Here is a 17,252-nt window from a genome sequence, read left to right as displayed (position 1 = left end):
ACTGTAGTGGGCCAGCAGGCCACTGAGGGTCCATGGGCTTCCTCACACATGCAAACGTGTGCCAGTGAGTCCAGCCCATAGCAGTGTCCTCCTTAGCCTGGGGGGCTGCACCCAAACCATCAAAATAGGAAATAAAATAAAAATAAAATAACATTTAGCAATCTACTTCCTTCCATATGGATCTCTTTTCAGATAAAAATTAGAAATGGGATCAGCCAGGACCCAGCTGGTCTCACTTCTTGAGGCGATCAGCAAATTCCAAAAGAGAACAAATAGCAATTGGTGGGAAACCAGGAAAAGATGGTCACTTCTCGGGCTCTGCAGTGCCTGGAGGGACCCGGGAAGTTTTGCGGACCCCTTCTCTCTCTGCGGTCGTTGCTTGTGGTGTAACTCAAACCACCCGAGGCACAAGGCCCAAGGGGTGCCCGTGGAGCAGCACCACTCTCTCCCAGGGGCCCCCAACACTGACTAAATGGTCAGGCCACCCGGTGAAGCCACTGCCTGTGTGGGCAGGGGTTTTGGGGGAAACTGGTCCTTCCTCGCTCTACTGCTGGCTGACTTTACAAACACCCCTACCTTCTTATGACCTCATTCTCGCTGATGACACTGAATCCGTTGTGTGTTCTGAATAAAGTCTGTTCTGGGCCTGGAACAAATTCATAAAAAACCGGGTCAGACTCCTGAACTGTCTGGCTGAGGTCTAGCGGACAGTGAGAAACCCAACATGGAATGTCAAGCTCACCAAATTAACGGTTTGGGTGGAAACAAATACCTTTCCTTTCTGAAACCTATGGCTGTCATCAGCCACTTGTTGCCCCAGTAGAAGGGACATCCTGTTCAGAGAAGGGGAGCCGAGCCTGCGTGGCCTCGTGGGTTATCTGACAACTAGTCATTTTATAATCTTTAGAGAGTCTCCAGGAGCTGCTTAACCTCTGGGACGAACTAGCATATTCACCTCTCTTGAATATTTATTTTGAAGCTCTGTCTAGGCTCTAGAGAACCTAAAACCTCCAAGAAACTACTGCAGGGAGTATTTGAGTGTCTTCCATCATATGCTAAAGGGAGGTCAGAGATCCTGCCTCGTTGTGCAAACGGCATCCTGTCACTGAGTGAAAAAGTGGCGTAAGCCCCGATGGCAAGAACTGGTGAAGGAGAACAGCACGGCTCTCGTTAGCAGGAGAGCTCATGTTTGCTCTGAAACTACGTGTCCCAGGCAGCCATTAAACATAACGGGATGAACCTTAGAGTTTATCCTACAGAATCGGGTCTTCCATTCCTCGACGTTTGGGAGATTTGTGAGGGCAGTATACGGTGTTCGGGGTGTACGTGGGGTACGCGTGGGATATGCAGCAGGTGTGCAGGTATGTGTATGATGTGTGGAGGGGGGAGTATGTGTGGCGTGTGTGTATGTGATGTAAACAGATGCGGTGCGTGTGTGTGTTCTGTGCTTTATTGCGTGGAGGGTGTTTACTGCATATGTGCTGAGCACATGCAGGCTCTGGGGGAGGATGGAGCTGGGGCGGGGGTACATTTCCTGCACCCCCTGTTTAGTCCCCACATCACAGTACGTCTTGAGTATCTGTGGAAGGAAGGGACACAGAGATTCTTTGCCTCATCAGGGCTGACCTCTCAACTGCCCCTTTACACCAACTATAGCCACGAGGCCATATGCGTCTCCGGCTTACAATCCTTTATCATTTCAGTCAGGATTTCAATCCCTCCTGCATAGAACAAGGGGGTCTGATCAGGCTTGCAGAGAGTCTGCAGGACATTCTTGACTGTCACTGCCGTGTTCTTTCCCGAATCCAGCAATTCGTGGGCTTCCTTCTCTTGAAGATCTGCTTTCTCCCGGAGATTTACTTGATTGAGGTATTCTAGCAAAACAAGAAGGAAAACAAAAGGAAAGGAACCAAATAAAACTCTAACCATCAACATCACCACGCAAAGGGCAGCGTTTTTGAGGACGGGAGGTTGAGATGATGAAGCATTAAAATCATTCTTACCTGGTTTCAGGAAGGAAAATTTTAGGAAGGGTGGACAGTCTATACCCAGAATCTTAAACCATCTTGGGGATTCAAGGACAACATTACTGCCTTGTCTAGAAGGTTTCTAAGGGGCAATGGTTGTAGAAAGGAGGAAGGCAAAGGTCTGAGTGGGAGAACAGAGGAAAGAGAAGGGGGTAGCCTGCTAACAGTGAGGGTTTGATGTGGCTTTGAGGCCAAGAGCAGAGAAGGAGTGGAAGGCACCTTAGGGCCAGAGCACAAAGCAAAAGTGGAATTCAAACTAAGGACACCAGCAGGAACATTCTCACCTTTCACTTGGGTCTGCAGCTGGGGGTTTATTTCTAAGATCTTCTGATAACACTCTCTAGACTGGAAAAAAAGAAACACAACCTTGAAGAGTGGTCAGGGGTAAAGGTGATTATTAAGAAAGACACTGGGTACCACAAGGCTTGGCTTCATTATTTCTTCCCAGCCTCCTCTTGCTCCCAGCGTAGGAGGTAGGCATGGGGAACACAGCATGCGTGTGACATTTTGTTTAGGCTTCTCTGGTTCTGTGGGACAAGAGGTATTATTTCAGAGTTTATTTTTAAAAAGTAGTATTGTCAGATACAGCCTGTGATGGAAAAATAGCTAGTCCTAAATTCTCATGGATTATGTCTGGTTGGAATAGGATTAATCATAAGGTAATTGCAAAATTTAGATATGATATTTGCACTGAGAGAGAACGGGAAGCTACTTGTCAGATGTGCCCACAAGGAAGGAAGTAAATGAAGCTAGACACTGTTGACAGAAACTTTTGGGAATAGGAAAAGAGAAGTACCTATTTATTTATTTATTTATTTATTTAACGTTTATTTATTTTTGAGACAGAGAGAGACAGAGCATGAACGGGGGAGGGGCAGAGAGAGAGGGAGACACAGAATCGGAAGCAGGCTCCAGGCTCTGAGCTGTCAGCCCAGAGCCCGATGCGGGGCTCGAACTCACGGACCGCGAGATTGTGACCCAGGCCGAAGTCGGATGCTTAACCGACTGAGCCACCCAGGCGCCCCAAGAAGTACCTATTTAAATTAACAGGGCTGCAAAGACAGCCAGGAAGGGGTCCACTCACTGGCCATATAAGGGTCGCAAGAAAACTTGAGTGAGGGGCTCTCAGTGAAGAAATTTCTAGGAAGTTTCTGGAGAAAAGACAGATTGTAGTTCGTGGGGCATGTTACTGGGTTTAGAGCAGTACTGTCCTCAGGGTTATCAAGAACGGCCTAGTCATTGAGAAAAAAGCTAAAAAAAAAATGGTTCTGAGACATCTTGAAAGCTCAAGGCTCATCTAGAAGATTAGGATGAAGAAAGGAACTGAAGAAAAAAACATCACATTAAAACAGAGAATAGTGTTGCAGGACAGAAGTATACACATCAAACATGGTAACTGCTATAGACTGAGTGCTTGTGTCTCCCCAAAATTCATATGTTGAAACTGAACCCCCAATGTGATGCACTTGGAGGTGGGGACTTTGGGAGGTGATTAGGTCATCGGGGTGGAGCCCTCATGAATGACATTTGTGCCCTTATCAAAAGACCCCAGAGCACTCTCTTAACCCTTCTGGCTGTCTGTCAACTAGGAAGCAGGCCTCACCAGACACCAAATCTACTGGTATCTTGATTTAGACACTCCAGTCTTCAGAACTGTGAGAAATGAATGCTTGTTGTTTAAGCCTCCTGGTCCCTGGTAGTTTCTATATGGCAGCCCAAAAGGACTAGGACAGTGAACCTGTGTCCAACTTCTTTTTAACCCTAGATCTAGGCTACCAGCAATGGCTCTTGGCTTCACTGTTGGTATATATCCAGATTCCCATCATTTCTTACCACCTCCCTCAACACCAACCTGATACAAGCCATCATTACATCTCACTTGGAAAGTCTGTTGCATTAGCCTTCTAACTAGTTCTCTGTTCTTTTCTGACTGGGCCAAGATCTATTCTCGATGCAGCAGAGCGATCCTTTAAAGCATGAGTCGCATCATTTCACTCCTTCCCTCAAAACCCTCCAATGGCTCCCACCTCACTCACAGTAAAAGCCAAAATCCTTCCAAAAGCCTGGAAGGCATAGGGAATTAGTCCCCTACCATACCCCCCTCACCTGCCTGACCTCATCTCCTATCACTCTTCTCTAGCTATTCTGCTAACTGGACCACTACTCTATTATGTATCCACATGGCTTGCTCACTTCACTCCCTCCCTTCCTTCAGAGAGGCCTTCCCTGACCACTCCATATAAAACCAATCTCACCTTCATTGCTTCCTGATTTTGTTTGCCCAATAACACTTATCACCATCCAACATACTACACATCTATTTATTTGGTTCCTGTCTCCCGGCCCCACCTATCCCAAGAATGTAAGTTCCATTTAGTCAAGGAGTTTGTCTTGTTCACTACTATATTCCTATTGTCTAGGACAGTACCAGAGACACAGAAAGCATGTATACATGTTGGCTAAGTGAATTAATTAACTCAATGAATGAGTGAATAGAATTTGGTGGAGAAGGGAGGATTAACATTTTGTTCTTCCACTTTTTTATTATTTGACCTTACTAGAATAAGCCTGTATTACTTTTAGGATTAAAATCCAACAAAGCAAAGAATTCTTAAAATGTACAATAGAAGTCAATTTCTTTTTTAAAAACATAATATCTTCTAAGTGGAAAGACATCCCACGTTCATGGATCATAAAACTTAATATTGTTAAGATAGCAATACTCCCCAAATTGATCTACAGATTCAATGTAATCTCCATCAAAATTCCATCTGGCTTCTTTGCAGAAATTGATAAGCTGATCCTAAAATTTGTATGGTAATTCAAGGGACCTAGAATGACTAAACAAGCTTGAAAAGGCAGAGCAAAGTTAGAAGACTCAAACTTCCCAATTTCAAATTCTACTAAAGCTATAGGAATTAGGACAATATGGCATAGAAATAAGAACAGACATAGATCAATGAAATAAAATGGAGAGTTCAGAAATAAATCCATTCATTTATGATCAATTGATTTTTGACAAGGGTGCCAAAATCATTCAGTAGGAGACAGAATAGTCATTTTAACAAATGGGGCTGGGATAACTGGATATCCACCTGCAAAAGAATAAAATTAGGTCCCTTCCTCACACCATATCTAAAAATTAACTCAAAATCAGAGCTAAAGTCATAAAACAGAAGAAAACATGGAAGTAAATCTTGGATTAGGCAATGATTTCTTATATATGACACCAAAAGTATAAGCAATCAAAGGAAAAAATAAATAATTTAGACTCCCATCAAAATTAAAAATTTTTTTGTGCTACAAAGGACACAATCAAGAAAGTTAAAGGACAACACAAAGAATGAAAGAAAATATCTGAAAAATCATTTATCTGATAAGGAACTTGCATCCACAATATATAAGGTACTGTTTATTTAATATAAAAATACAAATAACCTAATAAAACATGGGCAAAGAATCTGGAGACATTTCTCCAAAGGAGATATACGAATGGCCAACAAGCATGTGAAAAGAGACGTAACGTCATTAGCTGTCAAGGAAATGCAGATCAAAACAACAACGGGTTATGTTTTACACCCACTGGGATGACTATAATCAAAAAGAGATAATGAGAAGTATTGCGCAGGATGTAGAGAAATGGAAACCATGTCCTGCCAGTGGGCATGTAAGACGGTGCAGCCACTTTGGAAAACACTTTGGCAATTCCTCCAAGGGTTAAACATAGAGTTATGTAACTGAGCAGTTCCACTCCTGGATAGAATGTACTCAACAGGACCATACACACATGCCCACACAAAAGCTTGTACGTGGATGTTCATATAATGGTCCTAAGGGAAAATAACCCAAATGTTCATCAACTGATGAATGGATACATAAAATGTAGCCTATTGATACAATGGAATGTTATTCAGCACTAAAAGGAACGAAGTCCTGATAGGTGCTACAACATGGGTGAACCTTGAAAACATCATGTTAAGTGAAAGAGGCCAGTCACAAAAGACTATCTCTTGCATAATTCTATTTATATGAAAAGCCTAGGCAAATGTATACAGACAGAAGTAGATTAGTGACTGCCGTGGGTTGAGGTTAGGGTGGGGGGAAGGAGAGTGCTACTAATGGCTAGAGTGCTTTTGGGGAGGTGACAAAAATGTTCTAAAGTTGAGTGTGGTGATGGTTGCACATCTCTGTGAATACATGAAAACCCACTGAATTGTATACCGTCCACAGATGAACTGTCTGGTATGTGAATTATATCTCAGTAAAGCTGCTATTCACAACATATTATATCTTAGTCTGCCTATATATCCGCATGGTTACTTTTGAGTGAAGAGATTACAAGTGAGTTTTCTTTTCATTTGTTGGCTTATATTTTTCTCTCCAGAGATGCTCCTCCTGGGGCTGACGGAACACTGGTAAAAGATACTGCAGAAGGGATTCCCAGAGAAGGTGGGGATGCCACTCAACGTCCTTCCCAACTCAACATATGGTAAGATGTTCCTTGGAAAATACTGTAAAAGGCAGATTAATATCTAATCGGCTTGGAGGAACGTAGTCCTTCTCTGAGACAATCTGGAGCATTGCTCTGGGACCAAACAAGCCACTTCTACTCCTCTAAGAACTTACCACATTGTAGTTCTTCAGGGCCAGATGAGCCTTTCCCATATGGAAATATGCTTTTGTGCATTTTTCATCGCACTGTATAAAAGAGAATGACTGATCAGATGTTTGAAGTCATTAGCCACTCCCCTCATCGCCTGGCTAATAGAGTTAAGGCAGTACTTCGGTTCTCAGCACAGCTACCACGGTTGACAATTAAAACTTTTCTGTGCATTTGTGACTAAACATGGTGCATGCTGCATGTACAAGTAAGCTCTCCATCAAATTAATTAATGATACTTGCCAGTTTTCATTTCCACGTAATGAGACTCAATCAGGAGACAAACCAGAAACCCTTAGTTTAGGAGAGCTCTCAACCTTGCCTAAACATTAGAATCGCCTGGGATGCTAATCAAAATCTGGAAGGCCAGGCTGATGCCCATACCAATTAAATTATACTCCAGGGTAGGGCTCGGGCATCGACAGTTTTTTTAAGCTCTCTAGGTGCTGTAAACATGCAGCCAAGCTTAAGGACCACTGGTTTAACAGAAGAGAGAGACACCAACCCCGGGTCAACAGCTGAGGTTATGGTTACATCTTAGCGGGTCTGGCAATAAATCACACCACACATCCTGGGAACTTCTATTCTTATCACTTAAGATCAGGAGGGATGCCTCCTTCAAAAGGCACGATCAGGATCGAAACTTACGGGAGACCACGGCATCTGCACAGGGGCCCTACACCTGCCTGCCCCTAATGATTACAACTTCAGAGGGACTGATTGGGCACAAAGACGTCAACTGTAACTTCTAGCATCCAGTTAATCAAACCCTTTTCCATGCGAGGCATTGTGCCAGGGATGCCCTCCAAGGGTCTAGATTTAAAGAGGTGATGCGTGCCAGCTCAGGAGTCTAAAAAGTCCTGGGTGAACGCCTGGCACGCCTCTCAGCAGAAGCGGGGTGTTGGCCAGGCCACCTAACTTCTGTGATGCTCGTTCTCCTCATGTGGAAAGTGCAGACAGTGACAGTGTCTCACTCGCAGGTTGTCACGGGGAGGAGACGCACGTGGCACTCAGTGCAGCACCAGGTGGTACGGCATCAGCAGCTGTTGCCACAACTGTTACCACAGCAGCTGCTGTCCATTTCAGGGCAGAAGGGACGTTTGAAGAAAAGCTAAGTGGTCATAGAAGAGGTGACACGGTCATACTTGGAGAGGGCTTTATAGCTGATTTTCATGAACATCATTTGCTGACGCGCTGAGTGAATGGCAGCGGTAAGTAATAGTGCATTATTGTTCAGTCCTAACCGTGCGGCTCATAGGACTTGTCTCGTATAATCCTTGTAACAAGTCTACGAAGTTGATGCAGTTACTATCCCCATTTTACAGAGGAGGAAACTAGGGGGTGGAGAGGTTCAAGGTCACATAGATACTAAGTGGATGAGCTGGGATTTAAAATCTGGCCATCTGACTCTGCCCCAAAGGCTTCAAAGGACACCAAATCACCTTGAGAAAAGTGCCCCAGCAGGTGAGGGGAGGGAAACCCACTCCAAAGAGGCCTGGTCTAACAAAGAGTGTGCGAAGGAGGGATCTGAGGTGGGTCTCAAAGGATGTGGAGAGGTGGAGAGAAGGAGGGAGGGAGAATGGGCTGAGCAAGGTCGGGAGGTGGGAGGGGGCAGGGAGCTTCCATCCAGGACAAAGGGCAGGGGCAGGGCAGGGAGGGTGTGGCTGGAAGGGGTGAGTGAGCAGCCGGGGCATACAGGATAGTCTAGAGGTGGCGCACAGAACTGACCAGAGGCGGGAAAGGCAGGGGTCAAGTGAGGAAACCAAGACAGTCATGCAGAATGAGGGGCCGCATCTGCCCTGGTGGAGCAGCAGAGAGAGTGCAGACGCCAGAGCTCTGTCACAGACAGATGACAAAGAAGAGGAGGATGTCAAGTAACGAGTTTGGGGTTCAGATGTCTGGAAGGCAGCACACGCCATTAACAGAAGGGGAAGTCGGGGCTGGTAGTGAGGAAGGCTGGAGGAAGATGATGAGTTTGTTCCTAGACGCATCATCTTTCCAGTGATGCGAAGACAATCACGGAGACCTGTGCCCTGCGGTCCTCGGAGGTGGAGATGCAGAACAAGGTCTCCGGGCCGGGTGGACCCAGGAGAGACAAGAGCTTTGAGGGGGAAGCTGCAGAGGGAGGGTAGGGAGCCCAGGAGTGAAGCCTGGAGAATCCACAAAGGAAGAGGTTGAGGGGGCAGGAAAGGAATGGTGAGGGGGAGAGAAAGTGCCAGTGCCGCAGCCCATGAAAGCCAAATGTTCACTGTCCCTTGGCTGCAGGGTTACAGCAGGGGGCAAAATAAACCCGGAGCCTCAGAGCCCTGTCCTTGCCACCCTGTGTGTCTCTGTGTGTCCCAGAGATGGGGCATGGTCATGACTCTGCCCGCCCTGGCTGCTAACAGAAGTCCTCTCTGATGGGTCCTTCTCCTCTGATCATGTGTCAACATTCACCAGGGTTTTTTCAGGTGAGTCCCAGATCCCCTTAAAAGGAGTCCTGTTTTGGGACACGTGGGTGGTTCAGCCAGTTAAGCGTCCGACTTGGGCTCACGTCATGATCTCACGGTCCGTGGGTTCGAGCCCCCATATCGGGCTCTGCTGACAGCTCAGAGCCTGGAACCTGCTTTGGATTCTGTGTCTCCCTCTCTCTCTGCCCCTCTCCTGTTCACACACTCCCTCTCTCTGTCAAAAATAAACATTAAAAAAGATTTTTAAAAAAAGGAGTCCAGTTTTCAGAGGATGATGGATTTTATCATGCAGAAAGTATTCCACCAAGAAAGAAATGACTCTGACTGGAACCAGCTTCACTGCCTCATCTTCCCTGATGAGGAACAGGAGTCTTGAAATATCCTCATGTGAGCTTGTCTCTACCAATTCAAAAGTGTCAACAATCTTAAATGAGCATGAAAGTTACTAACACCATTAATAATGGGATGGCAATGACATGCGTTATTGATATACTACTTTTAAAGAGAGAAACTTTTAATTCACCACTTTGACACAGAACTGACACTGTTAGTTTTTAGAGCTCCTCATACATTTCCCCCCAGCCCTCCAAGCGTTTACACAGCCTCTTCAACTGGGAGCCTCGCTGGGCATTTCACAAGACTGGCTGCTGAATGTCAGAGTTTTTTAATGTCAGCTTTGCTGGGCCCGCTTTGCCTTGGTTTCACCATTAATTACACTGTGCTTCATTTAACATTTGGGAACCGGCCAGCATGTTACCCTGAATCAGCATGCTGATGGTGTCACTACCTCTTTGGTCCTTTTCAGATCAGAACAGATACTCCTGGGAGCCCCACGGGGAGATCTTGCTTCTCCCACGGAAGGGAGCAAGATCCACACCCAGGGACTGTAGGGTTTCTCAGGTCCAGTAGAGGAGCTGTACAAAGTACAGGATTCAGACACTGGCTTACAGCGAGACTAACATCAGCTATGCGGTTCGGCACAGGTTACTTCATTCACCTTCAAGTCTTGGTTTCCTTGCCAGAAAAATAAGGATGACGGTGGTATTGAACAGAAGAGAAGAGAAGGTTGTGAGGCTCATGGCCAGCACGCCGCAAACGGGGGCTTTAACACTTGATCTTAGCCAAAAGGCCGAGAAGCAATAAACGGGGGCTTTTGCTGTGATTATTGGAATAATTGAGGAAAACATCCTTGCCTCTCTCTTCTCTTATGGAATGGGGGCAGAAAAGAAATTATGGTCACATAAAGTGACAAGACAGTTTGGGGACCTAGGCTGGTCCTAAGCTGTGAAGAACCTGAGGTCATCAGCTCTGGGCAGCTCTTGTAACCTCAAGACCATAACGGTGCAATGGGACAGGATTTGCCAATACGCCGGATCTTCTAAGGGAAAGGGGAATCATGCACCCCACCTGTCAGTTCCGGAGGAGCCCTCGTACTTTATAAACCATCATTCGTCAAGGTGAGTTTCTAACTCTCCCCAGTTTCCCTTGCTTACCTTGTCAATAAAAAATAAGGAAGGAGGTGTGGCCAATATGCTGCTGTCAAAACATGCTCTAGCTTTGGGCCACGCTCACTGCCCTGGGGTTCAGTGGGCTGAACTGGAGGAATCTGGGCCAGAAGATAAACCTGGCATGTTCTCCTGGCACTTCAGTTTTACGTGATTGTAAGTTACCGAAGATACTATGGGGATATTAAGACAAAGAGATAAATTTCATGGAATGCCACGCCAAATTTGCAAGATTTTTATGATAAAACATGTATCTAACAAGAAAAGTCCTGCTCTCCGCCTCTAGACCCTGTGGTGGGGGGGGGGGGTGGTGCTCATGTTCCTCTGTCAGCAGCCCCTCCGTGAAGAGAGAAACGCTCATTTTGGTTCTTCAGTTAAAGCCCCTACAACACAGCGACTCAGCTGAACGGGATGAAGACTTATTTAAATATTTAGTCATCTGAAATAATGTCCCTAAGAAGTGATCATGACATTTCTCTTTTAAAAACTCTTGTACTATTTCCACCGACAGTCCTTCCCTCTCCTCACCTTAAATGAGCTATTTTGGCAGATTTGGGAGGAAGTATCCTGCACAGAAGTATGTGATCTGCCTGAGCCCTGACTAGTATCCAGGCTGAACAGCAGGAATTCTACGTGCTGATCATTCCTCTGCAAATATGCCAAATTACTGGAGCTAGAGGAAAAGCACAGACTGATGAGGAAGAACAACACTGCACAAACGAGTTCCCGTGGTTGGTTCTAGAAACAGAAAGAGGCGTTACCACTGCCACATGAAGCAGAGCTGCTGATAATACAGCAGAAAAGAATGAGCCCTTGCAAAATAAACCTTGAAAAGCCAGCATTAACAGCAGCCTCTCTGGAGTACTTACTACGAGCTGGGTGCTCCATATGCATTACCGTGACCCTTACAACAATTCTGTTTATCCCATTTTATAGATGAGAAAACTGAGGCTCTGACTGCAGAGCTCATGGCCCGCCATGAAACTCTGGCCGCTCCCCTCCATTCCCTTCAGGACCGAGATGCCCTGCCTGGCAGGCCAGGCTCCATCATGTGGAAAAGGACCCATCTTCTTACCTTCAGAGCCCACTCACAATCCACTACTGCTTTCTGGAAGTCCCCGAGTTTTATATAAGCCTGTAATGACACAAACAGCTGCTGTTGATACATAATTCTTCAGCAAGCGGTCTTCAGTTGACACAGAAAGAGCAGTCCAACAACAGAAGGGTGATGACAGGGAACCAGCCCCTCCCCATGTCAGCCAGGGCTCCAGCAGAAAACGGAGGGCACACACACGAGGTGACTTTAACAGAAGGACTACTTACAAGCTGAGGGCAAGGCTCAGGGAAACCAACAGGAACGTTACAGAACCCCAAGTCTAGCAACAATGGACAGCCGTTACCGCTGCTAGGGTGAGGGGGCAGAAGGACGAGCCATGGACAGATGGGAGAGGACAGCTTTGTGGACGGCACTGCCTGGTGGGAGCTGAGGCCTTTAGTAGGGCTACAGGTGGGAGAATAAATACCCCACTCTCATTTCCTCCTTCCTTCTGATCTCACTGGCTGAACCCATGCAAGCTAGAAAGCTGGGAAGTCAGGGGGCCAGTCCACAGAGGTCAGTCCCCCCAGGGTACAGAAGGCAGGGAGGAAGAGGATCTGGAAAGGCAAAAGAAAGTACGTAGCACACTAAACACATCTACGAAGTAAGAGCTGACTTCTAGAGTCTACCCTACTGTGGATGCTCCAGAAGGAAACCAAATGGTAGAGCGAATCAAAGAGGTAATAATAAGTGTTGGTGAGAATGCAGAAAAATCAGAACCCTCACACACTGCTGGTGGGAATGTAAAGTGGGGTAGCCACTTTGGTAGACAGGCAGTTAGTTCTTCAAAGGGTTAAACACAGAATTACCATATGATCCAGCCACTCCTGGGTGTATGTATACCCAAAGGGACTGTAAACACAGGCACATAAAAACTTGTGCACAGATGTTCACAGCAGCATTGTTGATAATACCCAAAAAGCAGAAACAACTCAAATGTCCATCAACTGATGAATGGATAACTAAAACGTGGTCCATCCATACAGTGGAATATTATTTGGCAATAAAAAGGAATGAAGCATCAGTACATATTACAACATGGATGAGCTTTGAAAACATGTTATAGGAGAGAAGCCAGACACAAAAGGAGAAAATATGCATGACTCTATTAGAATGAAATGTACAGAGGAGGCAGATGTATGGAGACAGAAAGTCGACTCGTGGTTGCCTAGGGCTGTGGGTAGAGGTGCACGGGAGGGCTGGGGCTGGGGGCAGGGGTGCATGGAAGCAGTGAGGGTGCAGGGGAGCACTGAGGTGGGGGTAGGGGTGCATGGGAGCACTGGGGCTGGGGGCAGGGGTGCATGGGAGCGGTGGGGGTGCAGGGGAACACTGGGGCGGGGGGTAAGGGTGCATGGGAGTGCTGGGGCTGGGTGCATGGGAGCACTGAGGCAGGGGTAGGGGTGCACGGGAGCATGGAGGGCTACTTAAAGGGTATGGGGTTTCTTTTTGCGATCATGACAATGTTCTAAGATTGCTTACAGTGATGGTTGCACAACTCTGTGAATACACTAAAAACCACTGATTCGTGTACTTTAAATGGGTGAATTGCATGTTACGCCAATTATATCTCAATAAAGCTGGTACTACAAAAAAGACGAAGAAAAATTTCTCCTTCTTTCCTCATAAGCACAGCAAGAAGGAAGGGATCTAGAAAATGGGCTGACATTTAAGAGTCAGACCATCACTACAATCCACCAGTGCCAAATGCCCTGGGAGCCTCTTCTGGGATTCCCTCCTACCCCCTCCCCCCACCCCAGACTCAGAATTGGGGACAATCTTGAAAATCAAGAATTGACTCAGAATCCTGGGATCCACTCAATCGAAACTGAATTCAGTTCATTTATAGTTTCAGAGAACCAGTGACATATAAACTAACAAAGCGCTGCTCAACAGCAAGTGTGATGGCTACCATACCTTCTGAATTAATTCTGGACACAATAGGTACTCAATAAATTCTTATTAAGTTGAACTAAACAGACTTTAAGCACTCTTCTCTTGGAAAGCTCCCAGGAAGCAGCAATGATCACTCTGGTGTGAAAAAGGAAAACCAGGCACTTGGAGAATAAGGGGTTCCCCAGGGTCCCATAAGTCACCCAAGCTAGAGCCCATACATGTATACTTCTGCCCCTGATCAAAACTGTACTGGGCACCGTGACATTGTTATTGATAACTCTGAGCAGATATTTACATGGTCAAGCCAATTATGGGGCCAGTGTTATAACTCATCCCAAGCAAGGAGGGAGCAGGCAAGAGCTGGCTAATGAAGTTCAGCAGTGCAGCGATTTGCTCCCATAGAAAGGAAGCTGCTGAGCAGTGCTTTCATTAACTCAGGCTCTGGACTAATTGAAGATGATGACTCTTTGAACTGTCTGTTCCACAGAGCACCATTCTTTCCCCCAGGGTTTGGGGTTTCATTTGAAAGTCAGATGATGTGAGGAGGAAACTAGCATCCTTTTAGACAAAGGTAGTCACAAATCCGTGACATTGTTAGTCAGGAGACATACAGACTCTGAAAATGCATACACCGGCTTCAACAATTTCTCTACACAGACTTTTCCTTTTCTTTCTTTTTTTTTTTAAGGCTTGGATTCAACACCCTATAAATTCCCTCTTCTCTTTTGCTTTTCCACTTCTTAAAAAGAACTACTTTCCCAAATGGCAATTAAACTCCTGATTGATCTAAATTATGCCAGCAACCTATTGATCATAACATTAGCTCCAGGAGAAACACAGAGCAATGAAAGGGTATGTTTTCTCTCTAGCAAACATCAACACTCAATTCACAGGGTCTTATTAAGTGTTTCTAACACTGCATGCAAACGGGAGGCATTTTAAAAATAGCCAATGGTGATTTGGTGATTCTTTTTTTTTTTCACAGTTCTTATTTTACTTTTTAATTTACATCCAAGTTAGTTAGCACATGGTGCAACAATGATTTCAGGAGTAGATTCCTTAATGTCCCTTACCAATTTAGCCCAACCCCCGCCCACAGCCCCTCCAGTAACCCTCTGTTTGTTCTCCATAGTTAAGAGTCTCTTATGTTTTGGCCCCCTCCCTGTTTTTATATTATTTTTGCTTCCCTTCCTTTAGGTTCACCTGTTCTGTGTCTAAAAGTCCTCATATGAGTGAAGTCATATGATATTTGTCTTTGGCCAATTTTGCTTAGCATAATACCCTCTGGTTCCATGCATGTAGTTGCAAATGGCAAGATTTCATTCTTTTTGATTGCTGAGTAATACTCCACTGTGTGTGTGTGTGTGTGTGTGTGTGTGTGTGTGTGTGTGTATGTGTGTGTGTGTATATATATATATATATATATATATATATATATATATATATATATAGCATCTTTTTTATCCATTCATCCATTGATGGACATTTGGGCTCTTTCCATACTTTGTCTATTGTTGATAGTGCTGCTATAAACATTGGGGTGCACGTGCTCCTTCAAAACAGCATACCTGTATCCCTTGGATAAATATCTAGTAGTGCAATTGCTGGGTCATAGGGTAGTTCTATTTTCAATTTTTTGAGAAACCTCCATACTGTTTTCGAGAGTGGCTGCACCAGTTTGCATTCCCACCAGCAGTGCCAAAGAAATCCTCTTTCTCTGCATCCTGGCCAACATCTGTTGTTGCCTGAATTGTTAATGTTAGCCATTCTGACAGGTGTGAGGGGGTATCTCCTTGTGGTTTTGATTTATATTTCCCTGATGATGAGTGATGTTGAGCATGTTTTCATGTGTCACTTGGCCATCTGGATGGCTTCCTTGGAGAAGTGTCTATTCATGTCTTTTGCCCATTTCTTCACTGGATTATCTGTTTTTTTGGTGTTGAGTTTTATAAGTTCTTTATAGATTTTGGATACCAACCCTTTATCTGATATGTTGTTTCCAAATATCTTCTCCTATTCCATCGGTTGCCTTTTAGTTTTGCTGATTGTTTCCTTCACTGTACAGAAGCTTTTTATTTTGATGAGACCCCAATAGTTCATTTTTGCTTTTGTTTCCCTTGCCTCTGGAGACATGTTGAGTAAGAAGTTGCTGTGGCCAAGGTCAAAGAGGTTGTTGCCTGCTTTCTCCTCTAGGATTTTGATGGCTTCCTGTCTTACATTTAGGTCTTTCATCCATTTTGAGTTTATTTTTGTGTATGGTGTAAGAAAGTGGTCCATGTTCATTTTTCTGCATGTCGCTGTCCCATTTTCCCAGCACCACGTGCTGAAGAGACTATCTTTATTCCATTGGATATTCTTTCCTGCTTTGTCCAAGATTAGTTGGCCATACGTTTATGGGTCCATTTCTGGTTCTCTATTCTGTTCTATTGATCTGAGTGTCTGTTTTTGTGCCAGTACCATACTATCTTGATGATTACAGCTTTGTAATATAGCTTGAAGTCTGGGATTGTGAGGCCTCCTGCTTTGGTTTTCTTTTTCAAGATTGCTTTGGCTATTTGAGGTCTTTTCTGATTCCATACAAAATTTAGGATTGTTTGTTCTAGCTCTATGAAGAATGCTGGTGTTATTTTGATAGGGTTTGCATTGAATATGTAGATTGCTTTGGATAGTATTGACATTTTAACAATATTTGTTCTTCCTATCCAGGAACTTGGAATATTTTTCCATTTTTTTTGTCTTCCTCAATTTCTTTCATAAGCTTTTCATAGTTTTCAGTGTGTAGATTTTTCACCTCTTTGGTTAGATTTATTCCTAGGTATTTTATGGGTTTTGGTGCAATTGTAAGTGGGATCAATTCCTTGATTTCTCTTTCTGTTGTTTCATTGTTGGTGTATAGGAATGCAACCGATTTCTGTGCATTGATTTTATATCCTGCCACTTTGCTGAATTCATGGATCAGTTCTAGCAGTTTTTTGGTGGAATATTTTCAGTTTTCCATATAGAGTATCATGTCATCTGCAAAGAGTGAAAATTTGACCTCCTCCTGGCTGATTTGGATGTCTTTTATTTCTTTGTGTTGTCTGATTGCTGAGGCTAAGACTTCCAATACTATGTTAAATGACACTGGTGAGAGTGGACATCCCTATCTTGTTCCTGACCTTAGGGGGAAAGCTCTCAGTTTTTCCCCATTGAGGATGATATTAGTGTTGGGTCTTTCATATACAGCTTTTATGATCTTGAGGTATGATCCTTCTATCCCTACTTTCTTGTGGGTTTTTATCAAGACAGGATGTTGTATTTTGTCAAATGCATTCTCTGCATCTATTGAGAGAATCATGTGGTTCTTGTCCTTTCTTTTATTGATGTGATGAATCACATTGATTGTTTTGTGGTATTGAACCAGCCCTGCATCCCAGGTATAAATCTCACTTGGTTGTGGTGAATAATTTTTTTAATGTACTGTTGGATTCAGTTGGCTAATATCTTATTGAGGATTTTTGCATCTATGTTCATCAGGGAAAGTAGTCTATAGTTCTCCTGTTTAGTGGGGTCTTTGGTTTTGGAATCAAGGTAATGCTGGCTTCATTCAAAGAGTTTGGAAGTTTTCTTTCCATTTCTATT

General features: G+C 44.5%; 1 protein-coding gene across 4 annotated transcripts in view; it reads right to left on the bottom strand.

Moving 5' to 3' along the window:
• Positions 1–17,252, bottom strand: part of TTC12 (tetratricopeptide repeat domain 12) — a 53,531-nt gene that overhangs the window by 17,387 nt on the left and 18,892 nt on the right. For all 4 annotated transcript variants that reach the window (XM_042906246.1, XM_042906249.1, XM_042906248.1 and 1 more), the window contains exons 7-11: positions 11,718–11,777; positions 6,654–6,725; positions 2,312–2,372; positions 1,686–1,874; positions 577–646 (exon numbers count right to left, since the gene is read on the bottom strand). In XM_042906246.1, the coding sequence (XP_042762180.1) occupies positions 577–646; positions 1,686–1,874; positions 2,312–2,372; positions 6,654–6,725; positions 11,718–11,777 (452 nt within the window). The remainder of the gene's footprint in view (positions 1–576; positions 647–1,685; positions 1,875–2,311; positions 2,373–6,653; positions 6,726–11,717; positions 11,778–17,252) is intronic.

The sequence above is a fragment of the Panthera leo genome, chromosome D1 (genome assembly GCF_018350215.1).
Source record: "Panthera leo isolate Ple1 chromosome D1, P.leo_Ple1_pat1.1, whole genome shotgun sequence".
NCBI lineage: Eukaryota > Metazoa > Chordata > Mammalia > Carnivora > Felidae > Panthera > Panthera leo.
This window is presented reverse-complemented; position numbering and strand designations above follow the sequence as displayed.